Source organism: Symsagittifera roscoffensis, chromosome 2 (genome assembly GCF_963678635.1).
Source record: "Symsagittifera roscoffensis chromosome 2, txSymRosc1.1, whole genome shotgun sequence".
NCBI lineage: Eukaryota > Metazoa > Xenacoelomorpha > Acoela > Convolutidae > Symsagittifera > Symsagittifera roscoffensis.
Window position 1 is genome coordinate 5,571,102 of NC_087063.1, and position 17,785 is coordinate 5,588,886.

The 17,785-nt window shown below is 38.2% G+C and overlaps 2 protein-coding genes across 2 annotated transcripts in view; one reads left to right on the top strand and one right to left on the bottom strand.

Annotated features, from left to right (window-relative positions):
• LOC134839270 (radial spoke head protein 4 homolog A-like) overlaps positions 1-17,785 on the top strand; it is a 437,773-nt gene that overhangs the window by 71,633 nt on the left and 348,355 nt on the right. The gene's annotated exons all lie outside the window — the stretch shown is intronic.
• Positions 3,971-12,049, bottom strand: LOC134839342 (uncharacterized). Its single transcript, XM_063854854.1, has 11 exons — positions 11,850-12,049; positions 11,590-11,686; positions 10,860-10,993; positions 10,577-10,781; positions 10,169-10,502; positions 9,525-9,635; positions 9,170-9,231; positions 8,391-8,450; positions 5,856-6,086; positions 4,551-4,586; positions 3,971-4,268 (listed from the first exon to the last, which is right to left on the bottom strand). The coding sequence occupies exons 1-11, from the start codon at positions 12,006-12,008 to the stop codon at positions 4,222-4,224; spliced, it is 1,476 nt and encodes a 491-aa protein (XP_063710924.1). The 5' UTR covers positions 12,009-12,049; the 3' UTR covers positions 3,971-4,221.

Sequence of the window (17,785 nt, forward strand, 5' to 3'; positions counted from 1 at the left end):
AAAAGAGGACAACCTGAATTGCCCATACATCTTCCATTGTATGGCCCTGTTGACTCGATTGTTTTTGACTCGAAAAAACAGACTTGATTTTTTTTTAAAGTTTTCTCGGATTATAATTACTTTAAGTTTCCCTCAGCTTCGTTGCTTGGATTACCTTAGCGTTGATTTTAAGATTTACGCCAGTGTATCCAAGACTGCAAACAGCAAAATCATAGTCTGAGGTTTTGTTAATGTTCGTGCACAATGCAATTGAGCGACTTTTCAAGCATCTGATCAGCTTGATGAGACCAATGTCGTTGGCGAGAGACGTACTATTATACCTTAAGAGCAGATAAATCATTAAGTTCTCCATCTCAATGAAACTTTCAATTCACTAGCTTACATGCACCTTTTTCAAAAGGCTTGTAATTTTGAACTCAAAGACTTGTAATAACTAAGTTTGAAGAAATGAGGTGAGACACAAATTACTGAGTTTGGATTAATCTTAGTTAAAACTATTTGCCCGCCCTCCATGAATGACCCACTGATTGTCACTAATTTTAGTTTTTTTGTTAATAGCTATTAGTGAGATCACCAACTTTCGTTTGTTATGAAGTTTCCAGGACTGAAACTAGATTTCCTCCATGGTAGTTTTTTTAAATAACGTTTGTTTTATTTTTGAAGTAGAAATCGGTTGAAAATTCTGATTTAGAATTTCCACATAATGCGGAAAATTTCTTTTGTAAGACATTTCAATCGCAAGTTACAATTAGGCAAACGATTTATCAACAAACTACTCACCACCTTTCTCAAGACAATGTGCTGCTGTGAGTACATATCGTGAGCTGATGATAAATCCTCCACTGCTCAGTATGGAGAATGAGTAGATGCTGCCCTTGTTAACCTACAAGGAGACATTAGGAAAATCATCATCATCTTATATTAGCAATCCAATTTATTGGGATTTTTCTTAATTTAATCTACAATTCAATTTCGTTTTTAGAAGATTACTTAAAGTTGCCATAAAGAAAAGGCTTTTTTTCAAGCGTAATCTTTGAATTTCAACTTTGCAAAAAAAAGCTCTTTTACCATCGTCATAATGCAATAAAACTCAATATGGTGAACAACTAACTACAGTAAGCAGATTTTTTCTATATCTTACATAGTTTGTTTATCCAACGTTACACGTAAAACATCAAAAAAGGAAGAAATTTTGGAAGGTCGGGGTAGGGGGAGTGGAAGAGCCACAATGTTTCGAAGGGAAAAGAAACATAATAACTTTTTTTGAAAAATTTCCTCTAGAAGTCAATCGTTATAAAATCAACATAGTTTATGGATTAAAAAATTTGGGAAAAGAAGCCGACAAAATTAAAGCCAAACGAACTCATAGCCAAAAATCTAGCAAACAATTTTGAATCTGATAAAATAATATTCGGCAACTCTTAACGTAAGCAAGGCCAATTAGTTAATCCTGCTCTTACTTAAATATGCGTATAAACCAATGGGTCTGCAATATACTGGTTACCAATTGACCATTTTGTGAACAAAGTTGCTTCCGGGAAAAAAGTCTGGTACCCGATTGCAAAACCCTTGCTTATCGGAAGGGTAATTATGAAAGATCTTTGGAGAGTTAGTGTTTAATAATTGAGTTTTTACACAAATGACCTGAGTTTTTTTTAATTATCGGTTTTTTGAATCTGATTAAATAATATTCGGCAACTTTTAACGTAAACAAGGCCAATTAGTTAATCATGCTCTTACTTAAATATGCGTATAAACCAATGGGTCTGCAATATACTGGTTACCAATTGACCATTTTGTGAACAAAGTTGCTTCCGGGAAAAAAGTCTGGTACCCGATTGCAAAACCCTTGCTTATCGGAAGGGTAATTATGAAAGATCTTTGGAGAGTTAGTGTTTAATAATTGAGTTTTTACACAAATGACCTGAGTTTTTTTTTAGTTATCGGTTTTTCTTTTTTCAAAGGCCACACGATTAGTTGAAAGTAAGATAAGAGATATTTGAAAAACAGTCCATGAACGCAATCAAAGAGAAAAAAACGGACTACTTTCAAACAAAAAAGAGCATCAAAGTTCTTTGATTTTCTAGACCAATTATTATTGGATCCATCTTTAACAGTGTTTTATTTACGCTGGGAAACTGGGAAATTTACGAATTTTTCAATTTTTGTCATAGTGGAGTTTGCTTTTCCTCGACCAAAAGAAATGAACTGAAATTAAAAAGAAATGAAAATTCAAACCGCAAAAAAATCAAAATAAGAGTTTGAACTTTGTTCATCGAATCTTATTAATCCCGTAAAAAGTAAACCAACAGCACCACTAAGGCCGAATAAAGCCTTTAGGAAAAACTACGCACGAATTCTTACAAATCAGGGCTAGTAATATTAAAAATTACCGGATTCAACAAACTGTGCAATTACATAAAAAAAATTACTGACAGCTCAAGATATATCGGTGAATTTGCAACTAAGCCGATGAAATTAGCAACTAAAAAATGCAACAATTCAAGTTTTCCCGGAATTTCATAAACACTGGAAAATACAAGGACCGGTAGGAACTCAAACCCCCACACTAGAGCGCAAAGTTAACCGCGTAACTTGTTTACTAATGAAAATGGGCCTTCAAAATGTTCAGGTTGAATAATAGAGCATGTTCAATTTCTTACAGAAAAATTGTCTACGGTTGAAAGAGTCTACGAAAAAAATGAGAACCAAGCGTGAACAAGTTTTGAGGCTTTCTCCTGAAAAAAAAACCACAAAGAAAATCACCAAGACCTATGTAAGAGTACTCACTACATTTATTACTCTTAACATCCCTTCCAAATACAAAAAAAAAACAAGTACTGGCAACTCGGAAAAAAAATCCGTGAAATAGCAACTATGCCGATGAAACCAGCAAAAGGAAAATGCGACATTTCAATTTTTCCATGAAATTCTTACATACTAAAAAATCCAAGGTCCGGTTAGGATTCAACTCAAACCCCTCACATTAGAGCCGAAAGGCATCCGTTTTACCTGCAAGCCGAGAGGGAAAAAACTGACTTGCTTATCAAAATTCATTGAAAACTATTTATGGGCTTTATAGATTTTTTGAATTTCAAGAGCAATTTATGATTGCCACTTCTTGATAAAACTAACCCAATTCGAGAAACCTGTCTCACTATTCAAGTTTTCATTCCAGTAGGAAATATACTAAAATCTATTTACGAAGTTTAAAATCAATCGCATGTTTGTGACCTTTACATTTCTATTCGATAATGGAGTTTGCGCTCCTTTTAACAACTAGAAATGAGAAATTAAACAGCAAAAGTCAAAATTTAGCGTGAACACATTTTAAGACTTCTTCCTGAAAACAACACAAAAAGCATCACGACCTTTATTTCAGTCTTCATCCAGTACATGCATCGACTCCCATTAATCAAAGAAATAATTGAGAGTTTGAGAAGTGTTTGTGAGCTCAGGAAAACCAAAACGATTGCCGAGGGAAAAATCTTCAAGAAAATTATATCCTACCTAAACCTCTTCGATTTTCAAGAACTTCTTCCCTTTTTATATCTATTTTTAACGGTTATGAGTTTTCTCTAGGGTCATCCGTTTTGCCGGGCAATTTGAATTTTTGATATCGTAGAGCGTAACTTAACTTCCTTTTCAGAAATTTTCTTCAAGTACTTGAAAAATCAAACCACCAAAATCATATTTGGCTCTTTAGACCTTTTCTCAAAAAAATACATGAGCTACATAATATGTCGTCAGTTCGTTAATTTACACTTCAAAATTCATGGTTTGCCGACCCGAATAGTTTCTAGCGCTTAGTTCAGCACAACCGTACGTGTTCAGTTAGAACTATTATAACTCTCTTAGTTAAGGCTATGATTGATTCGGACATTGTTTGCGCAGCGTAAACCAAACGAACCTTAAAGCGCTTCTTGCTTTTTAACGACGACTTGAACCTTATTTGTGAGGATGAAAACTGTCATGCAGAATAACTGAATTGGTACGAACAACTCACAGACGATGAATATACTTGGAACATCAAAAAGTTGGTCGGGATTTCAATCTCTCAGATAGCTCATTTCACAGCGATGTTGGTCACAATTACTGCACGAAATGTTAAGTGTTGTGATAAGTCTTTTTATTTCTACTTTCATAAAAAGTTCAAGTCAGGTCTCCTTAAAACTGAAGATTAAAATCTCGTTTGCTGGTCTAGGTTTGGGATGTCCATCATCAGAATCTTTTGTGAGAATGACCACCTCTGGAACCGCCACCGAATCCTTAAATATCAAATAATTTATTAGATACTTTTTGCTAATTTAGGGTGTGTTGTAAGCTTTGCATAAAACGCCCTTCCTTTCTCACTCCATTACAATGGCAAAAAAACGCTTGAAATTATTGCTGTCCAGAATGACAAACATCGTTTCCTCAACAAATTTTTATCGACTTTACAGAAATCAAAAACATGGAAAATGTAAAAGTGTTTCCATGTAACTTGATTGTTAAGTCCAAGTGAAACCGGAAACCATTTCTCATAATTGGGTTTAAGTTCCTCGTCTTACCTCCTGTTCTTGGTTTGCCGTGGTATCCGCCATATTCTAAAACAAAAGAAGAAGGTTCTAGAATGTTCTTATAGCATATAAAAATATTCTAAATTAAGTAGCACAAATTGTCCCGACCACGGTTACTAATGCAAAACTGGAGATGTTCCGGATTTCGGAATCCGGTTCCGGCAAACTTTACAGTTGATTCCGTTAAAAAAATACCGGAAAAATCCGGAATTTCGTGAAGGATTTTATTACCTCCGACCAAGAAACTAACTTTTAAGCATTTGAATTATTGAATCAAAAATAGAATGTTATCATGGAGCAAAACCAACTTTTCCGATAACTCCGGAGCCAATCTGTTCCATATAACGGAAATAACGTTGCTTCATAAAGCAAAGTGAAACACAGCTAATCGACTTAAATACATGCATTGTGCAGTTAGTCATCAGCACCATAAACAAATTCCGGATTCCTGAATCCGGCAGTTGAAAAATCCGGAGTTTCATCAGGGTTTTGAATTTTCGGCAAAATCAATTTCGGTTACACCTCTAGCAAAAAAAATTAAATGAATTATGTCCTCAAAAAGATTCTCTGAAATATAGTTCGTGAGAAATATTTAAAAATATCTCTAATAATACCAACCTTGACCACTATGCGAGCTTTCTGTAACGTATTCAAAGTTGGCTGGAAAAAAAGCATCCTACGCCATAGTTACTTCCACTCTACAAGTGGTCGAAACAACAATTCAAAAATGTTTCCGTGCTCTAATCTGTGAGTTCTTATTGACAAACTTGAACGAAAAACTTCACCATCATAGAGTTGGAAACGAGTCAATGATCGCAAAAAAAAACGAAAAACTGCCTTTTTCTATTGAATAAATTACAATTTCCAAAATCAAAGAAAAAATACAAGGCGTCAAAGCTCTCTGATTTTCACAAACAGTTTAAAATAGGAATTTTCGTTGAACATAACCCAATTGAGAAAACTGGATCAAGCAATTAACTTTTTATTCCGACGGGAATTGTGAATCTGGAAATGGAATTTGCCTTCCTTTACGCAAATCAATTTCAATCGAATCGCGAAAAACCAAATAGTCAAACCTCGATAAATCAAATTTGAGTATTGCGTTTTTGCTGAAAACAAACAACACGAACTAAATAAGTGAATAATCGTTTCGCTTATTGACACTTAAAAAGAGAGCATGAACAAATTGAACAACTTTCCCGAAGAAAAATATACCACCCGACCCTATGAGTGAAAATTCTTTTTGTTCATTGAAACTTCACTCGTTCATATTCATATACTTAATATATTACTAACTTGGTCTTCCGTACGATGTTCTGGACATGTCCAGCAGGTCTCTGGGTACATCCTGGCCTGCCTCCTCCAGTACTTTCACCAGGTCCTTGGCCTTGGGCGCGTTTCCTCTCGTGAAGAAAGTATGGGCGTCTCCTTTGGCGTCACTCCTCGCCGTTCGGCCGATTCTGTGCACGTAGTCTTCCGAGTTGTTGGGGTAGTCGAAGTTAATCACGTATCGGATGTCCCGAATGTCTAAATGACGTCATAAAATGAGAAAACGAACACGAAAAATCATCGGTAAAATATAACGCCCATTTAAAACCACCACCTGAAGAAAAGAAAAAACGGCATCTTAAAATAGCTTAAAACATACAAACATTTGATTTTCTTGATCCATTTTCAATTTATCGATTTAATACTACTAAAGAAAACATCCTATTTCTTCAACAAATTTTTAATACTGAGACGAAGCTGAGCTTCGCACCACTTGCGATACAAAAGAAAATCCCCGAATAAAAAACAAAATAAAACATTATTGCAATTGTTATGAAAATCAATTACCTGAAACATGAGACGAACTCGGGCTACACAAATTTCATTCACTTCTTTCTCATAACCAATAGATTGGAACGCTCACAAAAAAATTGGCAAAAAATCGAGATCCAAAAAGTTCCTAAATGAACTCAGAAACTTTTCGTAGGTTTAGTAAGTAAACAATCTGCTTGTCCTGCAAAAACAATTGGCTATAAACTCAACAAGAAAATTTGCCATAAACTAAGACCAAAGTAACGAAACAAATTGAAAAACAAACCACAAAAAATAAATGTTAAAGTTTCCAAAAAAAACATGAAATTTCATTTTTTGTAACGTCAGACAGAAATAGCTACACTGCTGAGTTTCGTACAAGAATCATCACATTATTTGGTACAAAACACAGCTAAGTTAAACTTGCAAAAAATAACAAGACTGTTGGAAATTTATGATTTTTTTTTCGATAAAATTTGGCATGAAAACAATACGCTATGCAATCAACTTGAATCGATTTCAAAAAACTGTTCAATCCTAAAATACACCCATAAGTAAAATCAAACTAATTCCACGCACTTTCAAATAAGAAAAATCATATACCTGGCATCCGAAAAAACTGAAAAATTACTGCAACATTTTCAGAGTTCATAATTAATTTCCAACCGAAAATTTTGGCGTATATAAAAAACCAAGACTCTATTTACCATCTTAAAAAATTGAAGAAAAAAGTACTTAAGAAATTTACCAAAAATTAGAGATGAAACACCCGGCGAATACTCCGACAAAAATTGCGACAAAATCATTAAACCGACAAAAAAACACCTATTATCTGTAACTTTTGCGCGATCTAGCTAGGAGCATAAAAATTAGGTTTTTATGAAACACCTCAAATTTAGTTCCCTAAGCCGATAAACCATAAACAAAATCATTTGGGCAAAATAAAGTTCTCAAGCAAAAACAAATAAAGTATAAGAAGTCAAGACTAGTGAAATTATAACCAGCAGAAGTAAATCAAAACACTAAAACAACAACAATGTATTCCGCACAGCAAAAGAAAAACAAATCTACGATGTGGCAACTAAGCCGACAAACATAAGCTGGCAAATAATATGCAGGCAATTTTTCTGCAACGGAATAGTTCCCGTTTGATAAAAAGTCCAGTCAGAATTGAACCCAGGACCTTTGCCGTCTCAGGCGGATTCGTTACCTCCAGACCAAGAATGCCGTAGATTCAAAGTAATTTGAATTAATAATGAAATGAAACCATTTTTGAATTTGAAATTTGAATCTAAAATGCACTGAATCATTCGATGAACATTGTTATTTACGGGAAAATTCTAGTAACCCATTGCAATACCCGTGTTGATCGCAAGGGTAAACAACAAAAATGATTTTAAATGTGGAAAAATCACTCGGAATCACTTGTTTTATTTTCGGGAAAAAAATCTGCTTTCATATCGTTACCATACCGTTTTGCAAATTAAGCCTCACCATGAGGCATGTTTTCCATGATTCCCAGTTTCTCAAAACTGGGACCCAAAATTTCCAAGGCCTCCGTAATTAGAGCCCAATTCGAACCCTCAACATGCACCGCGCTCCCGACTGGCTTTTAACTTCAGCAAGGAAACTCCCACTCGATTCGCACTCCAGAACGAGGTCCAGAGAACCCCAGATATGGCTTTCTGGAACCCCAGGGTCCAGGACTTGCAGACATCCGGGAACTCGGAACAGCCAGGTTGCCCGTTGTGTTCCCGGGATATGTCGGCGGTACCCTTGCCAAAGCGAAGCCAGTGGAAGCTATGCGGTGCATCTGTTACATTTCGGCTGGAAACTAACAGACAACAAGGCTCGTGGTTTCCCACGGTGTAGGAGTTTAAGCAACCCCGACCTCGTTGCCACCTGTAATTGATCATCAAATGAGACGAGTATTCAAAAAAGGCAGCAATTGATGATGAATCATCTACTGTATTTGTATATTGCGTAGTAAGGGCAATTGGTTATACCGTTGTTGTTAAGTCCTCTACTTACCAATACCGCGCGACGCAACATCAGTGGCAATCAACAAGGGTTTTCGACCGTTTTTGAAATCTAAAACACAAATTAATACATTAGTTGACTGCGTACAACTTTCAACGGTAAATTACTTTATCTTTGTACTGTTTAATTACTAAGAAAATAGCAGACAAACAGTTGAAAAAGTCAATGAACGCAAGAAAACAAAAAATATACTGACTTGTCTTTTGAAAAAATCTCAACTTACGAATTTCAAAGAAAAAAATAGATTGACTTAAAGCTATTTGAACTACTATGGTTGACACTTGAATTTTATGAGAGCATTTTTTACATGAAACTAACCAAATTTGAGAAAACTGGATCAATCAGTAAACTTTTCATTCCACTGAAAAATCTTAAACTTCAAATCCACTTTCAAAACTAGAAGTCGATCACGTTTTTTTGTGACCGAGGAAATGAACTTGTGACTGAGGAAAGTTAACAAAGGAAACGAAATTAAGTTTAAAATAAACCAAAAGTTAAACCGCGAAAAATAAATTTGAGCCTTAACAAGTTTTAAGAATTTTCCTGAAAAAAAAAACTAAAAATCAGAGCGATGTATTTGAGAGTCTGAACTACGTTCATCGGCTCTTAAAAAATATTAACTTTCGAATTTCACGAACTGCATAATGGTCTTCATTGAATTATCGACTCTCAAAAACGTTTCTGACATCATAAAATGAACTGTATAATGGTCTTCATTGAATTATCGACTCTCAAAAACGTTTCTGACGTCATAAAATGATCTAACATACCTCTAAGAGCGTGTTCTCGTTCTGCTTGAGATTTATCTCCGTGCATTGCAACAACTGGGAACCTAAAAGAAAAGCGCTTGATTGATGCATATCTGAAGACTATGCTAACTGTTGACAATCGTTTAGGACAGTGCATAAATAGGTTTAACAGATGAATTCCCAATGATTGTCAACAGTTACAAGTGGGTTCAGATAAATGTTCAAAATCATTAGGACAATAGATAAAATAGTTTCAGTTACCAAAAAATCACTCGAGAGCAAGGCAACTAAAATACCCAACTGCAACCTCTGATACTATCTGAATCACCTTGGTTCAGCTAATCTTTTGCCATTTTTCATCAGTATATGTCATTACCTGTCTCCACTGAGAGTACGACACAGTCCCTCCGCTCCTCGCTTCGTCTCCACAAAGATGATCGTCTTGTTCTCTTTCTCTCTCATGATGTCGTCCAACAATTTCACGAGACTAAACCAACCAAAATTTTATCACCTACAAGCTAGCCGACAAAAACTCGACAAAAGCCAACAATTCGACAAAAAAAACTGTTTAAAAATGTGAAAAAAATCACCCAAATACATTTGTCTCGATTTTATTAGAAGTTCATTTTTTATATAAACATGCCAAGAAAAAATGTTGAATTAGCATTGGAAAAAAAATTGAATGAGCATTAACTAAGCCAAAAGTAGTTGTGGAGTAAAAAAAAAACTAGATTGCAAAAACTAACTAGCAAAAAAAATTCCTACGTATACATTTTTTCTGTATACGCAAGATACTTTGTTCAACTTTTAATCCAGAGACGCAAGATAAAGCGACTAAGCCAACATACTATACCACGTACATAAAAATCCGAAGAAATTTTTGAAGGTTTCTAGTGGGACTCTACCTTTGTCGTCCCAAGTGTACATATTTTTTTCGCAAGATATTTTGTACCATTTGCACAGCAGCTGGCTACTCTTCTTTCTCCAGTTTTAATGAGCGCACAACATAACATCACTTACCGTGTTTGTTTCTCTCGCTCATCGACCATGTGAATAACTTGGTTAATCTTGTGGTTCGCATGAAGGTCTTGGGCTCCGATGTTTACTTTTACGTAATCAGTTAGGTAACTGTCAGCCAATTTATGAACTTCTTTGGGCCAAGTTGCCGAGAACATCAGTGTCTGTCTATCACGCCTGGTTTTTGTGATGATATCCTTCATTTGGGGAGCGAAACCCATGTCTAACATTCGGTCAGCCTCGTCCAAAACCAAGAAGGATATCTCCCTTACACTCACGGCGCGCATTTCCATGAAATCCAACAGACGTCCTGGAGTAGCAACCAGAATGTCCACACCTAAACCAATCACAGCTTTTCGAATGAAAATCGAAACCAAATAACCTTTTAAAAAATGACAATAAGAGACTTACCGCCATAAAGAGCGCGTTTTTGCTCATACTTAGAAGCACCTCCGTACACTGTAACAATTTTCAAGTTGGCATCCTTTGCAAATTCTGAAGCAACCTGTGAAATTTGCTGACACAATTCTCTTGTTGGACTCAAAATGAGAACCAATGGATCGTAACTCTTCCTCTTGTCTTGACTCTTAATGTGCATAACGGCAGGCAACACAAACTAAAAAACAGAGCGTTATATATTAAGTAAAAAAACACAAAAAACAGCAAATTCAATGTCCATGAATATTTATACTACCGAGTATGTTTTGCCAGATCCTGTTTGCGCCACACCAACCATGTCATTTCCACTGAGGGCCAAAGGCCATGACTGAGCCTGAATGGGAGTGGGCTTTTCGAAATTGTTTCTTCGAATCGGCGCAAGCGCAAACGCTAAAAGCAGTGGTTTGTAATTAGATTTTGGCGTTTCAACCGTTCCACTTTTGATTTTTTTTATTCGTAGCGTATGATACCACAGTCCCATTGTCACAAAAATTTGCATGTGATTTAATGACCCAATTACACATAGATAAAAAAATTATCCATTTTTTCCTAAATGCTTTAAAATTGACAGCATGTACAAACTCGCTTCATTTCAATCCTTCTCATAATCAAACAAAACTTTTTTTGAAGTTTAAAAATGAATGTTCAAAAACTGTATTGATGAATACTGGTTCCATGGAAAACAAAGTAATCAGAAGGTCAAAAGTATCATAGTAACCGAGGTTACAGTCAGGAGTCCTTTCATCATGTATTCCAGTCAAAATCCTAGGAATTTTCTAGATATGGAAGTGATAGTGATAAAAAAGGAGATGATAAGTGCTGATGTTCTTACAATTAAACTCGATATGTGTAACGTTTCTTCAATCAGAACACGCAACTCGACATGAGAAAATACAATATACAAATATAATAGTGTTACAAATAAAAAAAAATTCGTCGAAAGTTGTTTTGTCATTTATTATTTATTGTTTGTATGGAAAACAAACCTGGAACATCCAGCTCTTCGAAAGATTGCACAGGTCTCAAGAAGTCTCTGCCACTTACAGCTATCTCATTCTTCTCCATAAAGTCTTCCACTTCAAGCTAAAGAAGACAAAATGCCGATCACGAAGGACCGGGAGAACACGTTAACTATCACTCAAATGCAGTACTGTCCATCAAAAACTCAATAAATATTTGGCTTGGAAATGAAGGATCTAAATAAATCTTTTTTCAAGATCAGGTACTCATTTTCAAAAAAACTAACGTCACGTCTTCCAGCAGTAATATTGGAGATTTTGTAGCAGTTTTTCTTGATTGGTGAAGATTGAGAATCTCGTTCTTTTCCATGGAAAGAGCTGTCTTTCGATTTGTACTCCCATGTTCTTCCTGATCCCGCTCCTGAGTCATATTTAGTGTACGTCATTGCTGATGGTCGAGCTATTTCGGGTTCAAATATGATCTGAAATAATCAAAAACTGGAGTCATGATTCATTTCAGCTCAAAAACTGAAGTCATGATTCATTTCAGCGGTGAACGGAGAGTCCAAGTCCCGGAAAACCAAGCAATCTTGCCTTTTTGAGCAAAAAGACAACATTTTTTCTCTTTATTTAAAACATGTAAGCCAGCTCAGAAAAAATAATGGTAACCGAAGTAATTAAACTCGTCTTTCATCATTTCACCCAGTCAAAAAACGCTTAAAAATTCATAAATTAGAGAAATGTAAAGGAAGTTTTTGTAAATTCAAACAAACGTTTTCGCACATTTTTGTGCATCTTCAGGTTTTAAAAATTCTAAACTATCTGTACAAAATGATCAAAGATCATAAAAAGTGTCATACACATCATTATTTCAAAATTTAAAAAATTCAACCAATCAAAACTTTACAAATGGGAAGTTTAACGTGGAGGAGAGGAAAGAGTCGAGATTGCTGGTAATGGTTACATATCAGTATTTAGACAACCGCGTATTCATACTGGTCAGTATTTAGACAAATACTGTTTCAACCAATCAGAATCGAGACAAAGAAGAAATTATTAAATAATTATTATTTATTTTGAATTACTTATGTCTTTTCTCGATTCTGATTGGTTCATACAGTATTTGTCTAATTACTGACGAGTATGAATACGCGGCTGTCTAAATACTGGCTGCACTCCGCTGGTAATCAAGTCAATTAGTTTAAGAGCTAACACCAGTACAAAATAAACAGCAGTTGAAAAAATCTCAAAAAGATGGAACTGATGTAATATTCACCCGGAAAGTGCATAACGGCGGAAAGTAAGGTGAAATCCTTTTGCAATTCGACCAGAACGTCGTCATATTATATACTACGAGACGAATTTTATGTGGAAGGGATTGACCATACGATACGTCAATTATGTAATGCTTAACAGAGCAATGATTGAACAGTACCGACCCTTAAGTCTTTTTTTTATGCAGCATATCAAAAGTCCTGGAAAAACTTTTTTTTGATGAATTGTATGACATTGTAAAAAAGCAACTAGACCAATCGCAACACGGATTTAGAAGACATCGGTCAGTTGTTACTCAACTGCTTTTATTTTTAGACCTTCTATACAATGAAGACGATGAATAGGAAAACGTACTATGTGTAATACCTTGACTTCAAAAAAGCTTTTGATAGTGTTCCACACAATTTGGTGCTCCAAAATGTTGCAAAATTAGACATTGGAGGTAATTTTCTCAAAATAGTTACTAGTTACTTTGTAACATTCGTCTACTGCAGTCACACATGAGGCTTAAGAAAAATAGGCCCTATAACCACTGGCTCAAGGGTCAGGGACACTATCTCTTGTGTTTTCCCACCTCAAGAACGGTCGGAGCCAGTTCGGTTCGCTTGTGACATGAGACTACGACCCGTTACAGCTTAAAGGCTACTACTAAAATATCCCCCCACTCTAGAATTAGAAACGTCCCCATACTTAGGTCTCTAGATACCCAAAATACATGAACGCCGTTAAAAACCGGGTTGGAACAATCCGTTAGGTTACTTTTTATTAGACAGTGTGACTTTGATCCATTTCAGATGGATCAACCTAAAACTCGCCTTACCTCAACATAACAATCATAAAACACACTCTAGAATTTAAATTCGTACTCACATATCAGCGCTCTCAAGAGTTGGGAAAATAATCCAGTCAGTAACTAACTCAAGAAATAAATAACTAAGAGAAGTTTAATGTTTTATAGTTTGGACAGCAAGGATAAGTTCATGCTCTAGAATTTGAGTTCTCTTGGACCGTTGGGACACTCCAGTTGTCCGCCTTTCCGCTGAAGGTTCACTCTGGTCCAACTTTAGTAATCGCTCTCTCGGGGATACTCTGTCTTCTATTTCAAGTAGGACAGCTCTACTCTCGTTCACTATGATGGAAATTGCGAATAGCAATTTCCCACTCGTTTTTAATTGACAACTTCCCCGCAATTGTTCTAAAATTGCTCTGATTTCTTTTTCTGATTTTCAGTTATCGCGAGAAAATCGTGCATGACATGTTCCTTTCGAAATTTTGAAAAATTAAATTTCACTTCAAAATCAAGTATTTTCTGCTCTTCTCAAGGTCAAACTTCCAAATATGACCGACTGGCACATACTCCCCGGACTCGAGATCGATGTCCTCATCGCGCGCTGTCTTCTGCCAGTGAGTCCCAGAAAAACCGAGTGTTGCTCAAGATACAGTGCCAGTGGTCATTTACAGAAGTTTGCAGCAGATTCAAGATTATCTACACCCCAAAATTCACGACCATTTAAAATTTTCACACTATTGCTAAACAGCAATCAAAATCTGCATTTACCTGCACCTTTGAATTTTCGCTTTTCAAGCCAATCATTTAAAAATCTCTTTTGTCCTATTCAATCAGGAAATTGTCATGCAGCATTTTGATCTATATAATAGATATAGTATATTAGTAACAATATTTACTTTGTTAAAATTTCTTTTTCGTGAATCCAAGTTTCACTCGGATTCACACTCAAGCCCCCCTTCCCTCTCAAGACTCAAGATCCATCCGATTTGCCCATTCATCTCGTGCTCTTCGCCTTGGAGGTACTGCCTCCTGAAGTGCTAGATGCGGCAAACTGTCTCAACAGTTCCTCTTCATCATCGGAACTAATCACAATCTCCTCCCAAGCCTTCAGCTGTTCATAGGATCGCATCCATTCTCTCTGCTCCTGCAATCTCTTTGCTTGGTTGGGTAGTGCCTTCACCCTAGCTTCTCGGTTCAAGCAAAAGGAGTTGTGCAGGCTCAAGCTCACGTTCTTCGCCAGGTCTTCCTCTAGTATCGACTCCCTCGCTTTGGTGTTGTCTCTAGACATCTTACCCACTCTCTTCCATCCCGTCGTGATCGCATTACGATGGGTTAGCAGGGGTCTCTTGAAAGCTTCCGGCCCAATCTCGGCCTGGAACTGTCGATACTCCTTTTGATGTTTTCTCATGTGATCTTTCGTTGCCCTGTACAACCAAGACGTCAGTGTCGCCCGAAACCATGGAAAGTACCTCAAGCGACTCCATACGTGCCTGACTTCCGTTGGTATGGCGAATACTTTGCACGCAGTCTCAAACAACTCAAGTCTCCTGCTGTAGTCTATCGCGTATATTGACTCAGCCGTTGGCGTCGTCGCCTCCCGATATTTCGTTATATTCTCTTCTATCCATCTCAGAGCTAACATCGTACTCACTACTAAGAGCGTCACCTTCTGCCGGTGATCCGGTAGTCCGATCGACCGAATCTCTTCCACATCCCACACCAGGCAAAGGTTCTTGTGATCTGGATACCACACCGTTTGTGCCAAACAGTGGCATGGGCATTCCCCATGAGAGATCTCAATGCTCCTGAGATTACGCTCCCCTGAGGCTTCCAAGAGAGGCTCAAGCTCCATCATTTTCTCGTGCATCGTGTCGTTGTCTTCCAGGTTCGGAGTACTTCCCACAGGTTTCCCGATCACGTTTTGTCTCTCGTGATCGCTTGTGTTTTCTCTTTCCAACTTCAGAAGATCTTCTCCCCAGATTTCGCTTAAGTCATCTCTCAATTCTTTTGGTACTGTCCCTTTGATTTTTCTCAACAACTTGTGCGAGTGATGCGACATCCGAGCCAACCTCACGCACTTGGGCACTGAGAAGGCCTTGTCCACCAGTATTCTCTGGCTGGACACTTCCACCATCGCCATGTGTAGCGGGTAGTGACTTCCGCACAAGTTGGCCATCATTGACCCTATCAGCGATTTCGCGTTCAATGGCAAGCCATAAGCTTCGCTCAGGGGAAATCCCATTTCCGCCTCAAGACCAACTTTCCAGCTCCGGATGTGTTTTTGAGTCACCTGCAACACCCCGGGCCATGATTCCACGCTCAACGCCGTCACTAAATGATGCTCAGACTCCAGTCTCTCCAGTGCCTGCAGACCACACATTCTCGAGAAGAATCCGAGAGCTGTCGCTATATTCACCGTGGTTCTCGCGTAACATTCCGCTATTATTTGCACTTCACTTTTCTCCCTTTCTGTGATGTCTTCGAACCAAGTGACCAGGTCTTCTTTTTGAAACGACAGTATCCTGACGCATGACCGTCCATCGCAGATGTGCTCTCCGTTCCCACACGTCGAATCCAGACAGCTACCCGGCTCCAATTTCTTTGCTGACCCGGGGTCGCTCGTCCTTTCGCTTGGCTCTTGCATCTGGGGCGTGATTAGCTTATGCAGCACACTTAACTTCGCCAGATCTTCATCTTCCGTTGGTGCTAACCTCACTCGCTCGGTGGTTTCCTCGATTAGACTCGCATGGGGATGTGGACACCAGGAGGGTCTTAGTAGCTTCCATATCACTCCCAAGTTCGTGGTTAACAAGCCATTTCCACCGCCCATGTTTACTTCAACTCTCTTGTTTGAGCGCGGCATGCTTATCACCTCTGGTGTTTTCTCAAGAATCAGGCCCAGGCTCGGCCCCTCTTTCTCCACCGCGTCTATCTCCATTATTCTTTCTGTCCAAAACTTCAGCAGCTCCGCTACCTCATGGTTTCTGTGGGCTCCTCCAGCTTCCGAGTCTAAGAAGGGATTGTAGGCTATTCCCAGCACTCCAGACACGTATTGGTATTCCCCCTTCTCACTGAGTCTCGAGTACTGTTCTGACGAGGCCAGGTTACGGTGAACATCATGTTCTTCCTCGAACTTCTTATTAGAGAACCTCCGTACCTCGTCCAGCTTTCGGTGGCTCTCTAAGGATAGTCTGGAACCATCTTCTTTCTCTATTCCTGTACTTTGATATACATTCAAGATGATCGTTGAGACCCTTCTCTCCATGGTTTTACTTCCACTTGCTCTCTGGTGGCATGCCAGGATGGTGCTATCAGACATCATTGACATTGTCCATCTCAAGAAACATGTGGCATCTTTTCTCCTAGCCAGGCTCAAGCCTGAATTGTCCCTGGCCACGTGTTGCATCAGTGCCTGATACACCTCTAGCTTCTTGCTTCCCAGCTTCAGCCTGTCATACGAGGTCAATGTCTCCAACTCTATTCCCACCAGACTCCAGGTGAACATTAATTGTCCCGCACTTCTAACGAAGGGATTCGCCATTAGTGGCGGTGCTGATGAGGATGTTCTCATCGCCTCTTCAAAATGATCCTTCAACAAACTCTGCCAGGACCTCTTCAGATGACTTGCCATCTCTATCTTATTAACCTCGGCTTTCTGCTGGGTGGCCCAATTGCGTCGCCTGCGAGCTATTCCACTATCCAACTTCTTCAAGCAGTCCTCCATTTCCTTCAATGTTTCGAGGGCCACCCACCACGTCCGGGAAGTGTTCCTCGTCTTGTTCCTCTCCAATGGATCACTCGTCACTTGTTTGCTCATGTCCTGATGTGCCTTCGAGATCCATTCTTTGCCGATCTCCACTTCCCCTACCTGTCCGTTCGTTGAACCTCTCTTCACGTTTACCTTCTGAGGCTTGAAGTCTTCTTCTGACGTAGAACTGGTGGAAACCTCTATTTCCTTTTCTACTTCAAGTGGTTTCCTGAGTTCCGAGCTGTTCTTGTATGCCGCCGTCTTGCATCGGGCCAAAACGATGGGCGCCGTCTCTCTCAAGTTTCCTTCCGAAACAGCATCCACTGAAGGACTACCCCATCCTTCCACTTCTCTCTTCCTCTTGCGAGTCTTCACGTCTCTGCTCGAGGGTGTGGTGGCTATCATCATTG